The sequence below is a fragment of the Xenopus laevis genome, chromosome 1L (genome assembly GCF_017654675.1).
Source record: "Xenopus laevis strain J_2021 chromosome 1L, Xenopus_laevis_v10.1, whole genome shotgun sequence".
Lineage (NCBI taxonomy): Eukaryota > Metazoa > Chordata > Amphibia > Anura > Pipidae > Xenopus > Xenopus laevis.
Window position 1 is genome coordinate 128,799,668 of NC_054371.1, and position 27,772 is coordinate 128,827,439.

General features: G+C 39.4%; 1 protein-coding gene across 1 annotated transcript in view; it reads left to right on the forward strand.

Moving 5' to 3' along the window:
• adamtsl1.2.L (ADAMTS like 1 gene 2 L homeolog) overlaps nucleotides 1–27,772 on the forward strand; it is a 189,656-nt gene that overhangs the window by 24,631 nt on the left and 137,253 nt on the right. The window contains exon 2 of the mRNA XM_041563588.1: nucleotides 7,867–7,994. Within this exon, the coding sequence (XP_041419522.1) occupies nucleotides 7,867–7,994 (128 nt within the window). The remainder of the gene's footprint in view (nucleotides 1–7,866; nucleotides 7,995–27,772) is intronic.

The following is a 27,772-nucleotide window of genomic DNA, read 5'->3' on the forward strand; positions in this document are numbered from 1 at the left end:
AGTGTACAATATAAATTGACACTCGATTTTGTTGCAACATTTTGTCACTAATTTTTTACAAGAAAAATTATTGATAAATGAGTTCAATTTGTGGAAGGGAGTTTGGTCAACTTTGTTGTCATAAAAAAATCTGATTAATTTGAGTTTAAGTAAATCAGCCCCTATGTGTACATAGATAATGTGAGCATGTATATCTTTCATTGCATATCTAGATTAGAATGATCGTTATGAATTTGCTTCCTTTGGTAACTTATCTCCTCTGGGAAAGATATGGAACAAAATCTGCTAACTGTAGCAATTATATGAAGCTTGGTCTGCTAGCCAAGGTTTATTGCTTGGCTCCAGTATGAAACATTTTTATTACCTGGTTATGCTTCATAGATCTGTGGCGCTTGTTTTTAACAATTCCCCCCTATTAATGAAACCAAATCCTCCTTTCTCTTGCTCACCGAGTGCATTCATAAGTGTTTGTGGGATCATAACGCTACACAAAGCCTATGTAACTGGTTTGTAATAAGGCAATCTGTCTTGTCAACGCTGACATTATCAGAAACCACAGAGAAATAATATGTCTATAATAGCTTGTAAGAGGAAGGTTATAGGATTTACTTTGTGGGAATTATTTTGTGAAAGTGGATGTATGGACTGAGTTTATGAAGAATAAAAAAAACTGCCTTCCTAAACCAACTGTGAAAGAGGTAACGTCTGAAGGCAAGAATTATGAGTTATAATGAGTAAAAAATCCTTCTTTACCCCTTTTGTTCTCATCACTGATGTATCCAAGTGACAACATTTGAAAGGTGCCTGGACTTATTTTTATTCTTTCGGATTGTTTCTAGCCTTCATGCTTTACGTTTTTAAGGTTTTAATATTTGGCCACACGCCAACCTTAATATGTTGACTCAAAATGTGTATTTCTTTCTTTCTATAAATAACCACATGTTTCCAGTAAAGGACGTGCATGGGTTTATAGGATAGTTTATGTTCTGTGAAATAAGACCTGTAGAATATATTCTGTTGATGGGTCTGGAGTCTTAACTGCTATTCGATAACAAACTCATTGAGATAATTCCAGTTTTTCTTTTTTGCGTGGAAGAGATAATTACAGTAAATGCACATAATATACTCTCTTTGCAGGCATAATGCACACAGACATTCTTTGATCCAATTCCAATCTGATATTATGTTTGATGGTTAATAAATCTGATTTGTATTATTGGATTCTTTACATTTGCCATTGAAGGCAGTCAGATATGGGTTTAGATAGGGCAATATTACTCTAACCATTGTTCATAAGTTGCAGTATGCAGAATATTAATGAATGGCAGTGCTTACTGCATACTCTCAGTAGTCATACTTGAATCTGCTTGAACTATTTGGTCCTGCTGGAATTCAGATCTAATATACAACTATTTCTAAATCTATTGTAAATATCTCATTATGTGCACAAAAAACGCCTTATCTCTTATATACTTCTACCCTTAGGTAGGGCATTCACTATGCACTCAACTACCTCCAATAACATATAAATAACAGAAGTAGGCCCTGTGACATCTTGGGGACCCATGAGTTGAAAGGGCCCAGTCGACCCTTTAATATATGTTTGTAAAACTGGTCATCTCCTAGGAGTTTTGGGGCCCCTATGATGATTTTATAAGATACCTTTAGCTTTTATGGCTTTTGTGTCATTGAGAATGCCTCTCAATGCCAATAAATATTTCAGCAGAAAATGGCATATATAACTTCCTATGACATATAAACTATATATTGTAGACAAAACATACATTAGTCTTATAAGAAATATGATACATTTTACCAACAACACATCTGTGCTATATGTATGTATTATTAGCAGTGATGCACTTAGAAAATGGAATAAAAACTGCTAGCAATATTTATTTACTGGCTTTTTTTCCCCAACACTGAGCCACACAAAGGAAATTTCAGCATTGGTATTTATTGGTGGTAAATTTCCATAGAGATCAATAAGCCAGACCTGAATTCCTCAACATGCTTTATATGTTGGTGGTTCTGAATTCACAGTGGGTGGTTACTGTAGTGATGAGGTCAGCGCAAGGTTAAGCATATATTGGTTTGCTGGGATGAAGAAGGGGAAAATTGTGTTAAATTGTTACAAGCAAGTCCAATTTATCTATGATTTATATTTGGTGGGAACAGTTAATTGCATTCATAGAATGGACTTTGCACAATATATGGTGCTTTATGCAAAAGTTGAATTAAAGAGAATCGCCGTAAAAAATGAATGGTTGTCTATTATAGATTCTTTTGGTGAGGTAAGTCGAAACTTGATGGCAAGATCTTATTGTTGCGCCACTACTAACTCATGAAGACTCATGGAACTATTTACCATAACAAGCCTTGCCAAGCTCTTGTGAGGGTAGCTAAAAGTAGAACAGAACCTGCAGGCTTTCAATGTCTTCTCCTCAAAGCAAATATACTTGGAAAAGCAATACTTAAGATACTTGAGATGTTTACACAGGGCTTGCCTAGTGCTACTTGGTCTTCAGTCCAAACTATGATCCCAATGAGCCGCGTCTGAAGAAAAAAAGGTGAGCAAAGTAAATACACACATATCTCACAAAACTACCAAAAACCTGAAACTTTAGAGTAATGCAGGCACTTTTTAATGTTATTTAGCCAAAAGGCAATAACATTCAGCAAAAGAGGAAACTGATCATGCAAACTCATTGACGGGTCAGTGAACCAGAAAACTATGGGACTGAATAAACCTTTTCGTTTCATCTACACATCAGTGGATTCTTTTGTATGAATGCAAATGCATGAAAGAAAATACTCTCAAGTGTTGTGCAAACTGTTTTGCCCATCCATTTTCTGAATGTGTGTACACCGTTGACATACATTAGAAAGGTTTGGAATATATTATCTGGAATGTTTAGAACTTGACATTCTACATGATCAACATGCATAAGGCCACTAAAATATATTAGCATTAAAACATGCAGTTGAATTGGGTTTTTTGCCACCAGCATACATGTGTGTTGGCTTAATTAAAATCAGATAATTGCAGATGTCTTATCTTTACTACAGAGAAAAAGGTACATGAGAATATGGCAAAAAATTACTTTTTTCATACAGCACTATGGAAAATGGTAACACAATAGTTTAGAGCTTTCTGGGTAGCAATAATATATTGCAACATAATAGTTGATCTAGATAGGGATGTAATCTTTTACAGTCTGAGCAGGTATGGTGACCAAATCAGCGAAAGATCCCTTATCCAGAAAACACCAAGTCCCAGGCATTCTCGATAACACGTCCTATACCTTTATTGGTAAAAGAGTAAAGGTCTCAATCTCAATTAACCTTCCTGCATGGGTGTCCGCAGAAAATTTTCCGGGGGGGGGGCAAGGAGGCAAAGGAATAGCACATATTACCACAAAGCTTTTCTATAATATATAAAGTAGTACAAATTGCATAAGTATTGCATTCTCATTCTGTTACTGACACTTTACCATAAATTGGATCATTCCAATTTGGCCCAGCATTTGGATGGCCCAGCATCAGGCTTAGATATGCTCATTTAGTTACCTCTCCAAGCGAGCAGATATTGCAGTATATGACCAGCTTAACTGTATTCACTTGTGCATTCATAGGATTTGCATAAAATACCAAACAACACACAGTTAATTAATAATTTAGATTATTTTTTTTAAAACCCAGCCTAGTAAGGGTCAAGGGTGTCTGCTGTCTCGATTAACATTTTGACTTTTTGCTCTTTCACAAAGCTACCCAGCATTATACCTACACACACACACATTATTCTGCGCTAATGCAGCCATCTTTATTAGTCACATCTGTACCTTTGGCATGTACATTTAGCAAGGTGAGTCAGTCCATCAAATAAAATAGCCAGCTTGCTAGTCTGTGTATAACCAAAGCAATGCCTTACATTCAAGAGAAATAAAAATGTTCATGTGGACTGAGAGTGGACAAACTGATTATTAATCACCTTTATAAAGTAACAACAGCAGGAAGAGGTGTATAGCAAATGTCCTTTACTCTGGCTGCCAACAAACTACATTCTAGGTGGTTGGCAAAGGGGTTAACATAATGACATATGTTTAAACATTACGTTAGCTAGGGGAAAGCTGCATTATTATGGCGTGGTGGTTTAGAAGACAAAGGGTTAAAAGATGAGTAATCTAAATAGAAGGCATGATAGTACAGTACTTATATTATGGGGAGGAATAGGCAAAGGTAGGCTTAAAGGAGAATTCAACCCCCTAGGCGCAAAAATCCCTCCCCTGCGTAGGCCCCTCCTCCCCCCCGGCCCACCTTTCCCCCCTGGGCAAATGCCCCTAACTAGTTACTTACTCCTCCTTCTAGGTCCTCTCTAGCGAAGTTCACGGCAGCCACGGCTTCTCCCAAGCGCTCTTCTTCCTTTATTACTGGTAAGGATCTACTGCGCATGCGCCTGAAAGTCACAAAGTTTCCGATTTCTTATTTCGGAAACGTCATGACTTTCGGCTCATGCGCAGTAGATCCTTAACGGTAAATGCCTCCTACTGCGCCACCAAACGCTGGGGAATACAGGAAGAAGAGCGCTCCTTCAAAGCAGAAACAAAGAGGTAGAAGAAGGACAGGAGCAGGAGAGGGGCTGAGGTTTAAATGTATAGATATATTAATATTATAAATCTAATATTATAGATATAGCTATACAAATATATAGATATATTAATATTATACATCTAATATAGATATAGCTATATATTAATATTATAAATCAAATAGAGATATTTATAGATATACAAATATATAGAGAAGTGAGGAGACGGTATGGGTATTAGAAACTGAAAGGTGATTGTGGAGTAAATCAGCAAAATGAAAATATCAAATATGAGAAGTGAATAGAGTTAAAAGATTCAATGAGACAGTAGGACAAGGAACTGAAGGGGGTCAATCTGCTTTGTGGCAAATGCCCTGGAGAAAATGGTTGTAGGCAAACTAATACCCAACTTGCACCAGTTTGTTTATACTCTCAAACACACAAACACAGATTCCCATCTGCTCCGATTTTATTCTTCCTCACACAGAGGAGGAGCAGGAAGCTTACTGAGGGAAGGGGCAGAGCTAAGAAAGAACTGCATGAGAATAGGCAGCAAACTTAGCTGAATAGCTTTGGGATGGTCCATTTTTGAAGGCGTGCTAACCCCAGGATTTAAGCCTTGCTTAATCTTGTGGCAGCTCTTTAATGGAAATCTTAAGAAATGTGCTCATATAACAAAGAACAAAACAAAAGAAAAAAAAAGTGTGTGTGTGTGACAACATAATAAAATGTATTATTAAGTTCAAGTCCAGGGGGGCAAGTGCCCTTGGCCCTATTTGTGGACGCCCATGCCTTCCTGTTTGTATTTGGGCTACAGGAGGAACTGATAGAGCATGGGGAAACCCATGCAAGCCCCGGGAGAACATACATTTGCACTGCATTAGCAGACAGACAAATTCTGAGAAACATTGGCCTTAATAATCAGAGAATTAATCTACACTATACTAACTTATCTTGGGTTTAACCATATGTATTGAGTCCAAATCAATGAGCAGTAGAATATAGGTGTTAGCTGGTAACTTGTAACACTATTTGGAACATTAAATCTATATATTTAGTCTTAGAAATCAAATCACATGAAGCAGGCAGACACTTTTTATCATGCCAAAATCTTGTTTATGCACCATAATGGGGCATCTGATGTCCATTTCTGTGCATTGGCTTACCAATTAGATGGTGAGCAATGTGAGGAGTGCAGTGAAATCAAGGAAGTGCAGAATGGAAAGTGAAAGTAATTGCCTGCTCCGCCCCTATGTCTCTGGTATAGAGGAGGGGCAGGCAATATATGATTGACAGCTGAGCTTTTTAAATGAGTTTATAACTGGTATGGATTTTTCGATAAAAAAATAATTTGGGTTTCATGCTTAATTTGGAAGAATTGGAGCACTTATGAAGACAAAGGACAGAGCAACACCTTATTAGTAAATATATATTTATATTTATAGTCTGATGTTTCCATTATTTTTTCTACCCCTATTAGCCATAAATAATCAATACATTTCCAGCATGTATCATACATTCCTTTTAAATGGGTATGAAAAGGTTAAAAGACCCCATATGGCAATTTTATTTTAATTTGATGTACCTGATTTACAGAGGATAATTCCTAATACTTTTAAAGATAAACAGAGGCTAGACAGCACTGCAATTTGTGAATCTGGCTGTGGAATATATATTTGCTATTAATGGGCTCTTTTAATGGCCTCTTGGCAATTTCCCCATTTCTTCAACCTGTAAGTCGTATTTATTGCCTGCTAAGTTTACTAACTACAAATGCCGCCTAGCAGACAGACCTAAGCATCTGCCGTCTCTCACAAGACAAAACTTTGACATTTTTATATTTCCTAAAATTTTTAATGTTTTTAAATTTTCTTTTGACAGTATGAAATAAAATATGATGCTACCAACTCATCTACCGTATATACCCGAGTATAAGCCGAGTTTTTCAGCATCCAAAATGTGCTGAAAAGGTCTACCTCGGCTTATACTCGGGTCAGTGGTACCCGACCCGATTAATCATTCCTATACCAACAGTACACTTGGGGAGAGACTGCAATATCCCACAATGCCCTCTGTTGGTTATATGAAAGAATAAAAGTGCGCCCTCTGTTGGTTATATGAAAGAATAACAGTGACTGCAATATCACAAATCGCCATCTGTTGGTTATATGGAAGAATAACAGTGACTGCAATATCACACAGCGCCATCTGTTGGTTATATGAAAGATTAACAGTGACTGCAATATCACACAGCGCCCTCTGTTGGTTATATGAAAGAATAACAGTGACTGCAATATCACACAGCGCCCTCTGTTGGTTATATGAAAGAATAACAGTGACTGCAATATCACACAGCGCCCTCTGTTGGTTATATGAAAGAATAACAGTGACTGCAATATCACACAGCGCCCTCTGTTGGTTATACGAACGATTAGCAGTGATGGCAATATCAAACAGCACCCTCTGCACATGGTAGTGGGACAGTGGGACAATGCACACAGTAATCCGTTTGGCAATGCTCTGTCACCATCAACTTTGCAAAGAAGTCCGGTTGATCACTGGGGGGGTCGCTTTGGCAGAATGCTGGGAGACAGGGCTGTAGTTGTGTCTAGGCTTATACTAGAGTCAATAAGTTTTCCCAGTTTTCGTAGGTAAAATTAGGTACCTCGGCTTATACTCGGGTTGGCTTATACTCGAGTATATACGGTATTTGGGTGACATTATTTCACAAGTGTGCTCCTTTATCTGTCTATGCATCTCAACTAAACCATTAGAATGTATTTCTTTAGCTAAAAACTAATTATGTGACCATTTTAGTGCTTGTCAACTTTTGTATTAGTATTAGTGGTGAAGATTAGGAACAAATTCATGTAACTTAACTCAGTGTGGTACATTAATGCTTGTGAAGACCCCTCAGGGACTGATTTATGTCAGTTGTTTTCACTTTAATCTGCCTAAGATAAGACTAAATTGTACAATTTGAAGTCCTTGATGAAAAAAATACTGAAATGCAAACTTTTTTCCTTGTCACAGATGTAAACCATGTTTTGTGAACCCATAGTGTAAAATTAATTTGACCTACCAAAGTGCCATGTCTATAGCTCTAGTAACATATAGCAATTAATCCCTTACCATGGATGCCATTTATTATAGCATTATGCTTTTGCCTTCAAATCTGCTTTTGAATCTAGTCATGTTAAAATAATTACATAATCCATACCACCATGTACTGTATATATAGATATTACTAAGTGTGCATTTTTTTCTATTCTATATAGAGCTCTCGTACTGCTCGTTCAGAAGAGGACCGGGACACTTTGTGGGATGCTTGGGGTTCCTGGAGTGAATGTTCTCGGACCTGTGGGGGTGGAGCTTCATATTCCTTAAGAAGGTGTCTTAGCAGCAAGTAAGTTACATATAACTTTTTTTAACATTTTAGTTTGGATATTCAAAGTTTTCTGCTCATTATGGTTGGACCTTGATAATCCAAAACCACAACATGCCATCCTATAAATAAATATAGGTGCATCTGTGAAAAAAATGTCACTATGGGGCCTATTTTTAATGCTGTGTAAAGTTCTTTACTGTAGAAAAAAACATGTTAAAAGGTGGTGTAAAATGGCGACTTTATAAAGAGGATTATTTTCTTTTACACCGCCTGTTTGCGTATTTTACATGGCTGTTATATTATGGTGTAATATACGTGGTTATTATATATTTATGGTGTAACCTAATCACATCAATAGGAAAAATGTAGGTTTCAAATTCCCATGGTATAAAACACTGGTAAAAAAAATTGGGTTTTTTTTCCACTGAAGGATTACAGAGCAGCTGCTTTTTATTTTACACAGAAAACTTTTACACTCAAAATGTATATACAACCCTGAAAAAAGACCACAGAATTGTTCTGAAATATTTCTCCAGTTAGCCACTTTAGGTATTATAGGCAATATAGATGTATTTATTCTTTCTACCATTCATTAGATACAGTATATCCTGCCCCTGGCAACATCAGGCATTCCCAACTGCAGTGCTAAAGAATCAAATCAGTGGCAAGCACTGCTGTCTTCTATCTGCAGCAGGAGCCAATCTGAAATTAGTATATAAGAGAAGTGTGATGCATAGGTGCCATGTGTACTCATTTTGGACTAGACCACATTGCAAAAAGAAGGCAGAGAAGCCACGCACAACTTTTATTTCTGGAGCTTTGATTTCTTCTAATAACATAGAAAATATATATTCAATTAGGTAGATGCAGATAATTATCACTGAGACATAAGTATATGACTTGCAGTTGACATGTTGCTCTAAAATATGTTCCGGGTCTTTGTTCTCCCAAGCATTCTCCCAATATTTAGAAGTATGACGTCGTTGTTGCTTGCTAGTTTGTAGAGCCTTGATGGGTTGTGTATTCCAAGATCGGTCTTGGCTTTAAATATGCTGATAGAACACTACACTGAATATTTTTGCTCTTTGGCGGACAACCAGTAGAGACTTTTATAGTTTCACTGATGATGTCATGTACGTTCTGATTTGTGATAATTTTGGCCACAAACCTCTGGCCTTACTAAAGACAAACGATCTGATATCAATATCAGTGTCTGGCTATTTTTATAGTAAAGTCTGGTCTGGATCAGCCTCAGCCCTCCATAAATACATATGTTTGTTTATTTCATCTTAAGACCAGAAATAACATTCAATTTAGAATTCCACTAACTTGCACTATAATTTCTCTTCATATCTCTCATGTTAGAATGAGTGTGAAATCAGCGGTTTTTAGCCAATGGATCGGGTCTAAAAATGAGTAGTCTTGTTTTTTATATGTGGGTCACCAATATCCTCAAAAATCTTAAGTAGAGACCAAATCTTGAGACAAAAAGCTGATTGCTGTAATTATTATTGGCCCAATCTACCAAAATTTTTTAACCTGTTATAAAATCATATAACACCTGCACTACAGTGAAATTTTGGGACCACTATCTTAAATAACCTTGTAAAATGGGTAGAATGCTTTACTGGGCAATAACATGTGAAATGCATATCTCCAAACATGAAAGTACCTGGTTTTAGAAGGAAAATGCTATAAGCTAGTTTATAACCCTGTAATTTGTCCTTTATTATTGACAAACGGCGTCCTTGTGTTTGAACTACAACTTCCAATATCTATGGCTTGGATTTTTAAGCTTCAGTTTGTGGCTACTAAAACATGGCTTCCAGACATCTGTTATGCTTCTTTTTAGCAGAGAAGAGCATGTCATCTCTGCTGCAAATTATATATGAAAATGTGGCTCATTGTAAGAATAGATTCCTTTGGGCTAAGTTAACTTATATTCTCCACTGATCTTGCTATTACACTTGAAGAAAATTTATATTAAACTGTTAATTGACCCTCTCAGAACAAAGAAACCCTAAGGGAACAAAAGATAATCCCAGCCCAGATTATATCATGATATTACAACATAGCCTGAAACAATTGCAGAAAGTGTGCCTCCAAGAAAAGCGAGGTAAGGAAATTAAATTAGTCTAATCATTCATTAAAGTAAAGCAGCAACATTGTTAGGGGAGTGACGGTTGGCTAAGCTTGTGAAACATATGGCCTTGCCATCAAATACCTCACTGTTGACTATATAATATAGTTAGCTGCCTGTGTAAAGAGTAGTCTACCTGTGATAAAATAGGATAATATTATTGCAGTAATTTGGTATTGTGTGGGAGGTGTATTAGACGTAAGTGATGAAAGTTAGACACACAGCAGAACACATTAAAAGCAGGATTTGTTGATACAAATTCTACTGTCTGGATATGAGTAAGGAAATAAATCACTAAAGGGAAAATATTTTATAAGATGATTATTATATGAAAAGGTTTGCTGAGATAATTACCTATGATGACAGGAATTGTTTTAAATTATATTAGCAGTAGATCACAGTCATTGGACCAGGTCTGAATATAACGTAGAGAGTGCTTTTTATACAATTAATTTTTGTCTTTCTACTTTTGGACAAAAGAGCAGATGTGACACCAGCTTTAGCTAAAAAACCAGCCTATTGAGTTTATTTAATGTTTACATGATTTTCTAGGAACTTACAGTATGAAGATCCAAATTACTGAAAGATCCATGATCCAGAATGTTCCTGAGGCTTTGTGGATAACAGGTCCCGAACCTGTACTGCAGGATAGAGTAAAACAGTAGGATAATAAATAGCAATAATATCCTGCTAATGTAGAAAAGATCTGGCTGCTTATTTAGCCAGGCTGACAATGTTGTCTCCTGAAGGGCAAACCTGCACAATTGTTGGTTCTGATGGTCTGATGGAAAAAGCTGCACTACTATAAATATTACCCTTTCCAGGACTTACACTAGATGCTTACAGATGTGTAGTATTGCAGGTTTAGGATTGGAGTACCTATGTGGTCAGCAGGCTTTTTATAGAAAGGTGGTATAGATATGTACAAGGGCCTGATTTATATAGCGGGCGGCCCTATGCCCGCTGTCGTTCAGTGCCCCATCCCCTCCCTTTTATTTGCTCAAATTTACATCATTGGGACAAGAGCAATGGGGATCGGCGCACAGGAAATTTAAAAAACATCGTATCTCCTGCCCATCCCCAGTGTTTCTGAACCAATGTGGGTGTGGTTGAGCAGCATGCCGCCCCCTTAAATCCTGCCACCCCAGGTCTATATATAAATATACAAAGCATTAAGCATTGTAGTATTAATGTTACACTGTGGGCATGTGCAAGGCCTCTCTGACACACATATACAACCTAAAGCGATAAGCAATTTGTGACTGTATAAGGTGCAGACTTTACATTTACAGAAGACAAATAGCCACTTATGGGAACATCAGAACAACATTTTGGCATAAAATTAGGGAAAAGCACCAATTGAAATACGTACATTCTAAATTGGTGGGACTACACATAAACAGTGTCAAATGCAGGAAATAATGAAAATCAGTGTATCTAAAATTGAGGTTTCGCTGTATGTAAGTTTTCTTTGATGGAGATGGAACTTGGCAGGTGCTTTCAAGAGTATCCTGGAGTCTTTCCTTATCCAGTTATAATACACACATGCTATGGAGTAGATATCAGGCTTTTATTAGATCTTTCTAAGCTCTTGACTGTCTTATTTACCCCAAAGTAATGGCTGTTAAGTAAATGTAATTCAAATTTCAGCAGATCACAGATTTTTTGCTTTATGATCCAATATAGAAATTTAATCTTCTTAAACATTCTTCACAATGTTATATATTCTCTGCATAATTCCACGCAGCACTGTTTTTGCACCCAGGGATAGGGATGTAGCGAACGTCGGAAAAAAAGTTCGCGAACATATTCGCGAACTTGCGCAAAAATGCGAGCGGTTCGCGAACCCCATAGACTTCAATGGGAAGGCGAACTTTAACATCTAGAAAAGACATTTCTGGCCAGAAAAATGATTTTAAAGTTGTTTAAAGGGTGCAACGACCTGGACAGTGGCATGCCAGAGGGGGATCAAGGGCAAAAATGTATCTGAAAAATCTGCCTGTGTGTGCTTGGAAGAGATAGTGTAGGGGGAGAGCTGTTAGTGATTTCAGGGACAGATGATAGTAAGTTTGCTGGCTAGTAATCTGCTTGATACTGCTCTGTATTGGAGGGACAGAAGTCTGCAGGGATTTGAGGGACATTTTAGCTTAGGTAGCTTTGCTGGCTAGTAATCTACTGTTCTCTTTAAACAACTGCCATACGTTGACCTTGTAGGCATTGTTTGCCCAGTTTTTTTGGACGCAGCCACTGAAGCACAGTTGCCAGAAAAAATATGCCATATAAATGCTGAAAATAGTCATTTTTCGCCATACGTTGACCTTGTAGACATTGTTTGCCCAGTTTTTTGGACGCAGCCACTGAAGCACAGTTGCCAGAAAAAATATGCCATATAAATGCTGAAAATAGTAATTTTTCGCCATACGTTGACCTTGTAGACATTGTTTGCCCAGTTTTTTTGGTTGCAGCCACTGAAGCACAGTTGCCAGAAAAAATATGCCACATAAATGCTGAAAATAGTAATTTTTTGCCATATACGTTGAGTCAACGTATGGCAAAAAATGACTATTTTCAGCATTTATATGGCATATTTTTTCTGGCCTCTGTGCTTCAGTGGCTGTGGCCAAAAAAACTGGGCAAACAATGCCTACAAGGTCAACGTCGTTGACCTTGTAGGCATTGTTTGCCCAGTTTTTTTGGCCACAGCCACTGAAGCACAGAGGCCAGAAAAAATATGCCATATAAATGCTGAAAATAGTCATTTTTTTGGTCGCAGCCACTGAAGCACAGTTGCCAGAAAAATTATGCCATATAAATGCTGAAAATATAAATTTTTTTGGTTGCAGCCACTGAAGCACAGAGGCCAGAAAAATTATGCCATATAAATGCAGAAAATATGCATTTTTTTGGTCGCAGCCACTGAAGCACAGTTGCCAGAAAAAATATGCCATATAAATGCTGAAAATAGTAATTTTTTTGGTTGCAGCCACTGAAGCACAGAGGCCAGAAAAATTATGCCATATAAATGCAGAAAATATGCATTTGTTTGGTCGCAGCCACTGAAGCACAGTTGACAGAAAAATTATGCCATATAAATGCTGAAAATATAAATTTTTTTGGTTGCAGCCACTGAAGCACAGAGGCCAGAAAAATTATGTCATATAAATGCAGAAAATAGGCATTTTTTTGGTCGCAGCCACTGAAGCACAGAGGCCAGAAAAAATTAAACCAGTAGGGTTTGCACCCTAGTTTGTAACGGTGGCGGAGGGAGGAGGAGGACGCTAAAGGACAGCTGTGTGTGGAGTCATGAGGCTTGAAGAGAAGGACAGCTGCATAGAAGTCAGAACAAGTCTTCCGGCGTGCAGTAACCCTCCGAGATCCACCCCTCATTCATTTTAATAAAGGTCAGGTAATCGACACTTTTGTGACCTAGGCGAGTTCTCTTCTCAGTTACAATCCCTCCTGCTGCACTGAAGGTCCTTTCTGAGAGCACACTTGAGGCTGGGCAAGACAAGAGGTTCATGGCAAATTGTGACAGCTCTGGCCACAGATCAAGCCTGCGCACCCAGTAGTCCAGGGGTTCATCGCTCCTCAGAGTGTCGATATCTGCAGTTAACGCCAGGTAGTCCGCTACCTGCCGGTCGAGGCGTTCTTTGAGGGTGGATCCAGAAGGGTTGTGGCGCTGCCTTGGACAGAAAAACATTTGCATGTCTGACGTTACAGACTGGCCAAAGGGCTTTGTCCTTGCAGGTGTGCTCGTGGCAGGATTACTGGCACCTCTGCCCCTGGAATGTTGATGAGTTCCTGAAGTGACATCACCCTTAAAAGCATTGTACAACATGTTTTGCAGGCTGGTTTGTAAATGCCGCATCTTTTCGGACTTGTGGTATGTTGGTAACATTTCTGACACTTTATGCTTGTACCGAGGGTCTAGTAGCGTTGCGACCCAGTACAGGTCCTTCTCCTTAAGCCTCTTGATACGGGGGTCCTTCAACAGGCATGACAGCATGAAAGACCCCATTCTCACAAGGTTGGATGCAGAGCTATCCATCTCCGCTTCCTCATTATCAAGGACTGCATCATCCACGGTCTCCTCCCCCCAGCCACGTACAAGACCAGGGGTCCCCAAAAGGTCACCACTAGCCCCCTGGGAAGCCTGCTCCTGTTGGTCCTCCTCCTCCTCCTCCACAAAGCCACCTTCCTCCTCTGACTCCACTTCTGGCACCTCTCCCTGCGTTGCAGCAGGTGCCTGGGTTCGTTCTGGTGATTCCGACCAGAAATCGCGCGCTTCCAGCTCCTCGTCACGCTGGTCTACAGCCTCATCTGTCACTCGTCGCACGGCACGCTCCAGGAAGAAAGCGAAGGGTATTAGGTCGCTGATGGTGCCTTCGGTGCGACTGACCATATTTGTCACCTCTTCAAAAGGTCGCATGAGCCTGCAGGCATCGCGCATAAGCACCCAGTAACGGGGGAAAAAAATCCCCAGCTGTGCAGATCCAGTCCTACCACCCAGTTCAAAAAGGTACTCGTTGACGGCCCTTTGTTGTTGCAGCAGACGTTCCAACATAAGGAGCGTTGAATTCCAGCGAGTCTGGCTGTCAGAAATCAAACGCCTGACTGGCATGTTGTAGCGCTGCTGAATGTCAGCAAGGCGTGCCATGGCTGTGTAGGAACGTCTGAAATGGGCCGACACCTTTCTGGACTGGGTGAGAACGTCCTGGAATCCTGGGTACTTGGAGACAAAACGTTGGACTATTAAATTTAACACATGTGCCATGCAGGGCAGATGTGTTAAATTGCCTAGTCTCAACGCTGCCAACAGATTGCTTCCATTGTCACACACCACTTTTCCGATCTGCAGTTGGTGTGGGGTCAGCCACCGATCGGCCTGTGACTGCAGAGATGATAGGAGTACAGATCCGGTATGGTTTTTGCTTTCCAGGCACGTCATCCCCAAGACAGCGTGACAACGGCGTACCTGGCACGTCGAATAGCCTAGGGGGAGCTGGGGGTGCACAGGTGTGGAGGAGGAGAAGGAGGACCCAGCAGCAGAGTAAGAAGAAGAAGAAGACGAGGTAGAGAGCGATGGAGGAGTAGAGGTGGTGGCAGAACCGCGTGCAATCCGTGGCGGTGACACCAACTCCACTGTTGTTGTTGAGCTACCCATTCCCTGCTTCCCAGCCATTACCAAGTTCACCCAGTGGGCAGTGTAGGTGACATACCTGCCCTGACCATACTTGGAGGACCATGCGTCAGTAGTCATATGGACCTTTGGCCCAACACTAAGTGACAGAGATGCGGTAACTTGGCTCTGCACATGTTGGTACAGGTGTGGTATTCCCTTTTTAGAAAAAAAATTGCGGCTGGGTACCTTCCACTGCGGTGTCCCAATTGCTACAAATTTGCGGAAGGCCTCAGAGTCCACCAGCTGGTATGGTAAAAGCTGGCGGGCTAAGAGTGCAGACAAGCCAGCTGTCAGACGCCGGGCAAGGGGGTGACAGTCAGACATTGGCTTCTTACGCTCAAACATGGCCTTCACAGAAACTTGGCTGGTGGCAGATGACTGGGAATGGGAACAGGTGGTCAAGGTGGAAGGCGGAGTGGAGGGTGGTTCAGACGGGTCAAGGAGAGCAGAGGTAGAGCAGTAAGATGCTGGACCAGAAGGAGTGTGGCTTTTAGTTTGCCTGTTGCCTTTGAGGTGTTGCTCCCAAAGTGCTTTGTGCTTGCCGCTCATGTGCCTTCGCATAGAAGTTGTACCTATGTGGCTGTTGGGCTTACCAAGGCTCAGTTTCTGACTGCACTCATTGCAAATTACAATGCTTTTGTCAGAGGCACACACATTAAAAAAATCCCACACTGCTGACTTTTTGGAAGTGTGCGATCTGGCGGTAACAGTAGAAGTTGGCGGAGTTTGCGGTATTGGCGGCAATGGCGGGTGCGTTGGCCGGCTGAACACAGGTGCCGATACATGTTGTTGCCCTACTGATCCCTGCGGGCTGTCCTCCCTGCTTCTTCTAAGTCTTATTCTCCTACTGCCTCTCTGACTCTCCGTCTCTCCATCTGAACTACCCTCCTCTTGCTCTCTTCTACTAGGCACCCACAAAACATCAATCTCTTCATCATCATTCTCCTCAGATGCATCAATTTCTTCTGACACATCACAGAAGGAAGCAGCAGCGGGGACCTCCTCCTCATCACTCATTATGTCCATCTCTATCGTGTTCTCTGCCAGAATTAAATCTGGTGTAAGGTCCTCATCTCCTTCATCTTCTTCTGGCAATAATGGTTGCGCATTACTCAGTTCAAGAAACTCATTGGAAAATAACTCCTCTGACCCCAGTGAAGAAGGGGCACCGGTGGTGGAGGAAGTGTTACGTGGGGTGGCCATAGCAGTGGAGGATGAGGAGGATGTTGTGGTAAAGTTAGAAACGGTAGAGGATGGGGTGTGCTGTGTAAGCCAGTCAACTACCTCTTCAGCATTTTGGGAGTTCAGGGTCATTGGCTTTTTAAAACTGGGCAATTTGCTAGGGCCACAGGATTGCATAGCAGCACGGCCCCTAGCACGGCCTCTGCGTGGCGGCCTGCCTTTGCCTGGCATTATTTTTAAAAAAACAACAACAACAACAAAAACTCAGTTGGTTTTTCTGGAAACGATAATACACACAGCTAGATGGCGGGTTGAAGAAAACACTGTGCAAATAATGCCTACAAAGTCAACGTATACACTACTACAGCGGTGGATACGGATTACGTAAAATATATGAATGCTGCTTGAAAAAAAGTAACTCAAGTGGTTTTTCTAGAGACGATAATATTATCAATATTTAGACAAAATGTGAACAAGGTCACACAGCTCGATGGCGGGTTGAAGAAAACACTGTGCAAATAATGCCTACAAGGTCAACGTATACACTACTACAGCGGTGGATACGGATTACGTAAAATATATGAATGCTGCTTGAAAAAAAGTAACTCAAGTGGTTTTTCTAGAGACGATAATATTATCAATATTTAGACAAAATGTGAACAAGGTCACACAGCTCGATGGCGGGTTGAAGAAAACAGTGTGCAAATAATGCCTACAAGGTCAACGTATACACTACTACAGCGGTGGATACGGATTACGTAAAATATATGAATGCTGCTTGAAAAAAAGTAACTCAAGTGGTTTTTCTAGAGACGATAATATTATCAATATTTAGACAAAATGTGAACAAGCTCACACAGCTCGATGGCGGGTTGAAGAAAACAGTGTGCAAATAATGCCTACAAGGCCAACGTATACACTACTACAGCGGTGGATACGGATTACGTAAAATATATTATGGCTGCTTGAAAAAAGTGACTCCGGTGTTTTTTCTGGAGACGGTAATATTATGGATATTTAGACAGAATGGGAACAAGGTCACACAGCTCGATGGCGGGTTGAAGAAAACAGTGTGCAAATAATGCCTACAAGGCCAACGTATACACTACTACAGCGGTGGATACGGATTACGTAAAATATATTATGGCTGCTTGAAAAAAGTGACTCCGGTGTTTTTTCTGGAGACGGTAATATTATGGATATTTAGACAGAATGGGAACAAGGTCACACAGCTCGATGGCGGGTTGAAGAAAACAGTGTGCAAATAATGCCTACAAGGCCAACGTATACACTACTACAGCGGTGGATACGGATTACGTAAAATATATTATGGCTGCTTGAAAAAAGTGACTCCGGTGTTTTTTCTGGAGACGGTAATATTATGGATATTTAGACAGAATGGGAACAAGGTCACACAGCTCGATGGCGGGTTGAAGAAAACAGTGTGCAAATAATGCCTACAAGGCCAACGTATACACTACTACAGCGGTGGATACGGATTACGTAAAATATATTATGGCTGCTTGAAAAAGTGACTCCGGTGTTTTTTCTGGAGACGGTAATATTATGGATATTTAGACAGAATGGGAACAAGGTCACACAGCTCGATGGCGGGTTGAAGAAAACAGTGTGCAAATAATGCCTACAAGGCCAACGTATACACTACTACAGCGGTGGATACGGATTACGTAAAATATATTATGGCTGCTTGAAAAAAGTGACTCCGGTGTTTTTTCTGGAGACGGTAATATTATGGATATTTAGACAGAATGGGAACAAGGTCACACAGCTCGATGGCGGGTTGAAGAAAACAGTGTGCAAATAATGCCTACAAGGCCAACGTATACACTACTACAGCGGTGGATACGGATTACGTAAAATATATTATGGCTGCTTGAAAAAAGTGACTCCGGTGTTTTTTCTGGAGACGGTAATATTATGGATATTTAGACAGAATGGGAACAAGGTCACACAGCTCGATGGCGGGTTGAAGAAAACAGTGTGCAAATAATGCCTACAAGGCCAACGTATACACTACTACAGCGGTGGATACGGATTACGTAAAATATATTATGGCTGCTTGAAAAAAGTGACTCCGGTGTTTTTTCTGGAGACGGTAATATTATGGATATTTAGACAGAATGGGAACAAGGTCACACAGCTCGATGGCGGGTTGAAGAAAACAGTGTGCAAATAATGCCTACAAGGCCAACGTATACACTACTACAGCGGTGGATACGGATTACGTAAAATATATTATGGCTGCTTGAAAAAAGTGACTCCGGTGTTTTTTCTGGAGACGGTAATATTATGGATATTTAGACAGAATGGGAACAAGGTCACACAGCTCGATGGCGGGTTGAAGAAAACAGTGTGCAAATAATGCCTACAAGGCCAAGTACATTAGAGGACATTATAGACAAATGGCAGGGGACCTTTTTACCCATAAAGTGGATCACCGTACCAGAGGCCACCCCTTTAGACTAGAAGAAAAGAACTTTCATTTGAAGCAACGTAGGGGGTTCTTCACAGTCAGGACAGTGAGGTTGTGGAATGCACTGCCGGGTGATGTTGTGATGGCTGATTCAGTTAATGCCTTTAAGAATGGCTTGGATGATTTTTTGGACAGACATAATATTAAAGGCTATTGTGATACTAAACTCTATAGTTAATATAGGTATGGGTATATAGAATTTTAATTAAAAGTAGGGATGGGTGTGTGTATGGATGCTGGGTTTTCATTTGGAGGGGTTGAACTTGATGGACTTTGTCTTTTTTCAACCCAATTTAACTATGTAACTATGTAACTATGTAACTATGTATACACTACTACAGCGGTGGATACGGATTACGTAAAATATATTATGGCTGCTTGAAAAAAGTGACTCCGGTGTTTTTTCTGGAGACGGTAATATTATGGATATTTAGACAGAATGGGAACAAGGTCACACAGCTCGATGGCGGGTTGAAGAAAACAGTGTGCAAATAATGCCTACAAGGCCAACGTATACACTACTACAGCGGTGGATACGGATTACGTAAAATATATTATGGCTGCTTGAAAAAAGTGACTCCGGTGTTTTTTCTGGAGACGGTAATATTATGGATATTTAGACAGAATGGGAACAAGGTCACACAGCTCGATGGCGGGTTGAAGAAAACAGTGTGCAAATAATGCCTACAAGGCCAACGTATACACTACTACAGCGGTGGATACGGATTACGTAAAATATATTATGGCTGCTTGAAAAAAGTGACTCCGGTGTTTTTTCTGGAGACGGTAATATTATGGATATTTAGACAGAATGGGAACAAGGTCACACAGCTCGATGGCGGGTTGAAGAAAACAGTGTGCAAATAATGCCTACAAGGCCAACGTATACACTACTACAGCGGTGGATACGGATTACGTAAAATATATTATGGCTGCTTGAAAAAAGTGACTCCGGTGTTTTTTCTGGAGACGGTAATATTATGGATATTTAGACAGAATGGGAACAAGGTCACACAGCTCGATGGCGGGTTGAAGAAAACAGTGTGCAAATAATGCCTACAAGGCCAACGTATACACTACTACAGCGGTGGATACGGATTACGTAAAATATATTATGGCTGCTTGAAAAAAGTGACTCCGGTGTTTTTTCTGGAGACGGTAATATTATGGATATTTAGACAGAATGGGAACAAGGTCACACAGCTCGATGGCGGGTTGAAGAAAACAGTGTGCAAATAATGCCTACAAGGCCAACGTATACACTACTACAGCGGTGGATACGGATTACGTAAAATATATTATGGCTGCTTGAAAAAAGTGACTCCGGTGTTTTTTCTGGAGACGGTAATATTATGGATATTTAGACAGAATGGGAACAAGGTCACACAGCTCGATGGCGGGTTGAAGAAAACAGTGTGCAAATAATGCCTACAAGGCCAACGTATACACTACTACAGCGGTGGATACGGATTACGTAAAATATATTATGGCTGCTTGAAAAAAGTGACTCCGGTGTTTTTTCTGGAGACGGTAATATTATGGATATTTAGACAGAATGGGAACAAGGTCACACAGCTCGATGGCGGGTTGAAGAAAACAGTGTGCAAATAATGCCTACAGGGCAAATAATGCCTAAAAGGTCAACTTATACACTACTACAGCGGTAGTAAAATAAAAAAAAGTAAAATAAAAAAAAAATGAATATTAAAAAAAAAAAATTAAAGTTGGTGCTGCTGAACTACTAGGAGCAGCAGATTAGCACACCAGTCCCACTCCCCAACACTGCTAGACTAATAGCACTGGGCTCTTATAGTAGTAGTAGTAGTAGTAGTAGTAAAACAACAAAAAAATAAATAAAAGCAGTCCTTACAAGGACTACTGTTATTGCAGCAGTCAGCAGATGAGATCAGAAGCAGGACAGCTGCCCACTGCAGCTACATACAGAGCACTGCAGTAGAAGGTAGATTACTAGCCAGCAAAGCTACCTAAGCTAAAATGTCCCTCAAACCCCTGCAGACTTCTGTCCCTCCAATAACAGAGCAGTATCAAAACGATTACTAGCCAGCAAACTTTCAACTGTCCCTGAAATCACTAACAGGCAGCAGCTCTCTCCCTACACTATCTCTTCAGCACACACAGGCAGAGTGAAAAACGCTGCAGGGCTTCGGTTTTTATAGGGAAGGGGAGTGGTCCAGGGGAGAGCTTCCTGATTGGCTGCCATGTACCTGCTGGTCTGGGGTGAGAGGGCAAAAAAAAGCGCCAACAATGGCGAACCCAAAATGGCGAACGTCGCGCGACGTTCGCGAACTTCCGGCGAGTGCGAACACCCGATGTTCGCGCGAACAAGTTCGCCGGCGAACAGTTCGCGACATCTCTACCCAGGGATCTGGATATCTTCATGCTGATGGGATGTTTAATCCAAAGGTTGTGCAGTTACTTTTCAGTTCTCCACAGTGTCAGGGAGCAGGACATCCTGTGGTGCACTTGCTATGAGCTGGCTAAGCTCACAGCCCACAGGCATTGTCAGTTTGTTTTCCTGTTAGACATAACAGTATTGGAATGTTTGTAGTTTGTATTGTTTGCTAAATTATTCCACAGTAATACAAATGTTTAAAAAAATACTGGGTATCTATTTGCAGAATTAACTTTTCACAGTGTTTTCTTTATGTAGCAAGTAAGAAAGTCATGTTCATGGCTTTGTGGAGGAAACCCCATTCAGTTTTCAGCTTGACACAAATGCCTCAGAGTTTTTCTGGGTACGTGATAAATTAACCAATTTCTGTCTATAGTCAAAAGGCATTGAACACTTAATTAAGCAAAGTCGCCAGGTCACCTATTAATCAGTGGGTGGGTAAATTAGATCAATGCAAAATGTGACAACTCAAAAGTCTACATGGTCATTACATGGAACCTTTAGATGGCGACAAAAAAAGGGTAGTTCAGAATCATTTATTCATTATGTTAATTAAATGTCAAAATGAAGAAACGATACCCGTTTACATTTTCCAGAGGTAACTGAAAAGCATAGTTGTGTTTCATTTTGGAAATTCACTGTGATATAAATCAAGCATGTTTTATAAATTATGACCAGCAAAACAACCTTCTACATTTGCACTTTGCATATAGGAAGCTTATTGTTAGCAACAGCACCAGGGGGGGATGCAGTGGTCCAAGATGTTTAGAGATAGGGCTGCTTAAACCTAACAAGAAAGACTTTGAAAAGCCTTACCAGAAGAATCTCTTTTAAATATTCTGCAGGGGCCCACAGTGATTGAAGTAGTATTGTAGCTAAATGAGCGCGTATCAGCTGTGGCATTCTCATGGGAACACAGCAGGTGGGATTTCCCAGGGGACATTAAGTCATTATAGAAAGAAGCTGAGCACCAGTGTCCTAATTGCCTTTATTGCCTAGATGTCTTCTCCTTGTGTATATTTTCTAGTATTTCTGGAGGGGAGGCTCTGGAGTTGGTCTATGAAGTGAAAAGAAACAACCCTAAAAGACACAGACACCTGATCTGAAAAAGAGTCATTTTATTTACATTTTTAAAATGGTTAACATATTTTGATTAACATATTTTTAACCATCCAGAAAGCGATAGAAAAAAAGAAAGAGAAGGAAAAAGAAAGAATAAATGGCTGTATTGTACTTTTTGATGAATCATTTCCTGGGGAAATATTAGAAAAATATTTTTCACAATGTGGAAAAAGAGTAATAAAAGCTACAGTGCCTAAAAGGATGATCTTAATCCTAAACACCTCTATGGTATGAATGGAATATGAAAATGAGTAAGCTTCCAGGCCTTATTTGCCAGTTCTCTGATTAGTATCACATTTCTTGAACTGTCAAGAATTGTTTCCCTTGGATGTGCAGACATGTTCTCTCGTTCTAAAGTGCTAAGCTTTTGTGGCTACAAAAACAGGGATAGGTTTAATCTGCAGAACCGATGTACTTTGAGCCTTACACAGCCTTTTGACTCTATTTGGGCAGCCTGGATTTGCCTCTTGTTGCCTTGTGGTAAGTGAAGATGTTAATCTCAGCAAATCAGCAATCAATGAGAAGATTCTGTGGGGGAGATTTCCAAAGATGTGTGGAAGACTTTAAGCTTCTGTTGACATTCCACAGTTGCCATGTAATGTTTTGGAATAGAAAGGGCTATTTTACCCTGTTGACAGTTTTGAAATACACTATAAATGAATGCAGTGATTAGATGCATCTAAATTAGATATTAATGTCTAGGAGATGCATTTTCTTACTCCAAATGCACAAAGGTTCTAAACAAATATGTTCTGCAGGGAAGAAGTGATAATACACTACATTTGTTAAGTCTGTCTCTTCATATGGCATTTTATTTGCAGTGGTATAGCATCAACTGACACATCTCAAGACTTTTTGGTTCTTCTAGAAAAAAAGCGTACACAAAATAAAATCTAATTAATTGAAAAGACTTTTATATAAGAATGTATTGATCACCATTTGGTTAATTTAAGATGCTGCTTTGGCCACATGAGTGAGATGTGCAAAGGGAAGGATTGGGATGCTTGAAACTAGTCAAATGCTTGTTATCTATGATGTCCCAAAAAGATCCATGGTCTAATTAAAGTAGGTCACCTTTAAATTATCTTTTAGTGTGATGTTGACATTGATATTCTGAGACAGTTAGCAATTGGTCTTTTTTCATTTGTTATGTTTTTTTCAGTTATTCAGCTTTTTGTTCAGCAGCTTTCCATTGTGGACATTTCAGGCTCTTATTTACCCTAGCAACCATGCAGTGGTTTGAACGAGAGATGGGAATTGAATAGGAGAGGGCCTACATAAACAGATAAGTAATAATAGTAAATTAAAGTAAATCAAAGTTTTCATCTAACACTAACTGTATGGCATGTCAGATATATTTCTGCCTTTCAACAAGTTTATCACTATGAAGGGTACCATTTAATGATACTTAAGTGTCATGAGTTAAGGGACATATTTACCAATATAAGTTGGCAACTTGAGTATTTGCCAACTGGTAAAATGCTCTGTATGTACTTTATGACAATCTGTTTAGTCTTAGGCATAGGATGGAGCCAATGCTTTTCCCAGTAATGTTACTTTAAATGTTTTGCAGTGCCTTTTCAGCATTCCTTATCAATCCAACAATTTGTATAGTCACACAGGGCACAGTGATGCCATTGTCATACAATTCCCAGTAGTGGTTTAGGCAAATTCATGTATAGTCCCACACATTGCATATATTATTTCAAGCAAGTAGGATTCACCAGCTGTCCGTTACTGCACCAAATAAAAACATGCTTAATATTTATTCAGTTTCCATAAGTGATTATTTTACATTTAAAAATAACTTATCCCAATTTTCAACTTACAAAGGAATTGTAAACTGAGTTATACCATCAGTGTTTTTGGCATTAAATAATGCTTATGCTTATGTTGAGTGTCTCTGGCAGCAGCATAAAGTTTTATTCCCACAGTCAACATTTTACCACCAGTAAAAGTTTAACTTACCATTGAACAATGTTGAATAGAACATGATTTTAACAAACTGGACAGATATAGGCTAGAAGCCATAAAGCAGACAGACATATGAAACCCATAGGTCTCATTTTCCTACTGTAATTTTTGCAGTCTAGTGTTGGAAACATAACTCGTATGGTAGCTGACATTAAAATTACTGTACTCACACAATGATGTAATTATGGTGTGTCCTTAAGTCCGGTTGATTTTTATAGCATGGAAGTCAAATAGTCTGCAGTAACCAGAATTTTGCAGTGATCTACAGCAACGTTAGCTCTAAAATGATTTACCAAGCCTAACAAAACGGAGGAAGGAAACCTGCAGCACTTCGATTTCTGTGTTTTATGGATAGAAGCAGGAACTCCATTCTTTTACAGGAGGGAAAAAGTGTAAAAGCTAAGCGGTTACTCTGTATTTCAAGGACTTGCAAAGAACAAAATGAAATGTACCATTAAAAGGAACATGGCAAAGGGATGTTAATAAAAAAAAAGCATTAAAGCAAATGAGAAATCCCTGTCTGCAGATGTTTTAGTGAGCAAGCTCAAAGGTCAAAATCCACCATGGTTTGCTTCCTAGAGGAAATCCTACATTAACTTCAGTACAGGGTGAAGCTGAGGGCGTGTATGGTTGAAAAGTGTAAAAATGAATGTCATCCTGCCAAATCATATCTTAAAATACTTAAAAGATTTATTGGTGAATGTGTGTGTGTGTGGGAGTTATTCTGTCCAAGGTAGAAGAAAAAGGTCTGACAAAAATACAGCAGTCATTTGCAGGACAGCTCTTGTGCAGCTGTACATTACTGCTAGGGAACCTTGCCATGTGCATAAGCATCCAGTTGGCTGAAAATCGTTCTATTAAACTGGGGGATCTTTATGACCCTCTGTGCAGAATATATATTTGGGAATGCATTAGTGTCCTCCTTCCTTTTTCTTACTTCCACATTTTATTTGCCTTTTTTATGTTTTTCCATTTTTTTAGTTCACATAAAGTACAGGGTTAAAACTCAAAAATACTGAAGTAAAATGAAGGTTTTACATTTTACAGAAGTATTTGCATTTATATATCTGAGGGTGAGATGCTTGGCAAGTTACGCCCGAGTATTTTAACAGGTAGCCACATATGGTAATGTTATTTGGAAGGCTTGGCCCAACAAAAAACTGTAAATGTCTCCTGTAGGAGTAACTGTAGGCTCTAAAGAGTGTTTCCGCCAGACTCATAGAACAAATATTGATTCCATGGTATGCGTGAATGCAGGACCTTGGATTCAGCAGGTGCGTTCTTTCTTCATATTCATTTTTACACTCTTGCACAATTTATCTATCTATCTAATATCTATCTGTCTGTCTATCTGTCTGTCTGTCTGTCTGTCTATCTGTCTATCTATATGTATATATATATATATATATATATATATATATATATATATATATATATATATATATATATATATACACATACAGATACATAATATATATATATATTACTTATTTAACATTCAAGTATGAATTGGAGGATAATTCTCAGTGCATCCCATTCAGTACACAAGAATTGTCACATCTGTATCATTCTGTTGTCATTCTTTTTCTTTTGAAAAAAAAAAAAGAATATTTTTTGCCCAAACTAGACGTTGTTTAATCTAAAATCGTATATACCCCCTGCTAAAACTGATAAGGAGCAGTTGTCAGGCTGGATTTCAATGTTTCTACACAATCATTGAACTTATTTCAAACATAATATTTCAATTAGTTTGTTGGTCTTTTTTTTATTTAATAGTAAAAGTACAGGCTGCAGCTTGTCAATAAATATTCATAGCTTTCCTACATATTCTTTTTTCAAATTCAAAAGGCAGACAGCAACATTCCATGCTGGCACCAAAATATTCAGGAAAGGTATGCTTGTGTCACAAATGGAGACTTTGTTGCCAAAGGTTGTTTTTGTGGTGCGGAACAGAAATAGAGTACACAGAAGTCTTTCATCAGGAACCCTGTATTATTGCATTTTTCATTCATATTCAATGTACTAATTTTCCATGAAAGATAGTTCTCTTCATTTTTACTAGACAACTGCCCTTTTACAAGTAGATCATAGAGGAGCACTAATTTAATGGGGTCCATATTTATCATGTATGGGATTTATGAACAAAATAACAAAGAACAAAAACAAAATGAACAAAATAATGTTCTTCTGATTTTAGTTAAGCTTTCTGGTGACATATTTTATTCAAGTTTAATTTTTTCTTTAGTTCTCCTGGAAGCACCATATGTAATTGGTGAGAAACAAAGAGAAATGGGAAAGATTATATCAGTACCATATATTATTTGTATTCCTTGCTTTTGTGTTTGTTTGTTTTGTGCAAAACTGATTGTTTGGAGCAGGTAGTTGCCGAATGGGCTGGAAGCGGGTGTTAAAAGTGAGGTTAAAGTGGTGAGTGAGTAGAGTGAGCAATGGAGGAAAATTTTTTGGAAAGTGGGCTAGAGGTCGAAGGTTTTTTGGTAGACCCGGGACACCCCAGTCCAATGTTGTAAGTGTGCATACATATATAAGGTCTTATAATACTATACTGTACTTCATTTACAACAATGATTGGGATATTGTGCTGGTTTGCTTTACCATTGTTCTGGGTTATTATCTAACTAAATGTACACAATTAGCAATAAGCTGGTAATTTTAATAATTTTTTGATTGTTTTGTCATATATTCGTTCTAAACATTTTCAAGGACTTTTGTTAATAAAGTGATACTCCTCCAGCATCATGTACCCCGAATTACTTACAAGTGTCTTTAAGAATATCTGTATGCCAATCCTGCTGCCTTCTGCAGATGGTTTCTGGTTTATTAGTGAGTCAGGGAACCAAGGAATGTGTTGTCAATGCAGTCAGGGTCCACTGCATATAATACATTTAGGCTCTCCAGCCTAAAGCTGGCCATAGACGCAAAGATCCGATCGTACGATTCAACGTACGATCGGACTTTCCCATCTCCCGACCCTCCACTAACCATTCAGATCAAAGTCTTTACCATTCCGATCAAATAAGAACAGATCACCCAATGTTCTGCCCCTGACAGCAATCGTACGATACTTATGTCTGACAACACTAGTGACAGTCTCCCACTGAAAATCGTACGATCGGCAATACACGCAGAGATATTATCGGCAGGCGACAGAAATTTTCTAACCTGTTCGATCAAGCAAACGACCGATCTCCGACGGACGAAAAATGTCGGGACTCTCCACACATGGTCCGAAAATCGTACGAATCCACGATTCGTACAATCGGATCTTTGC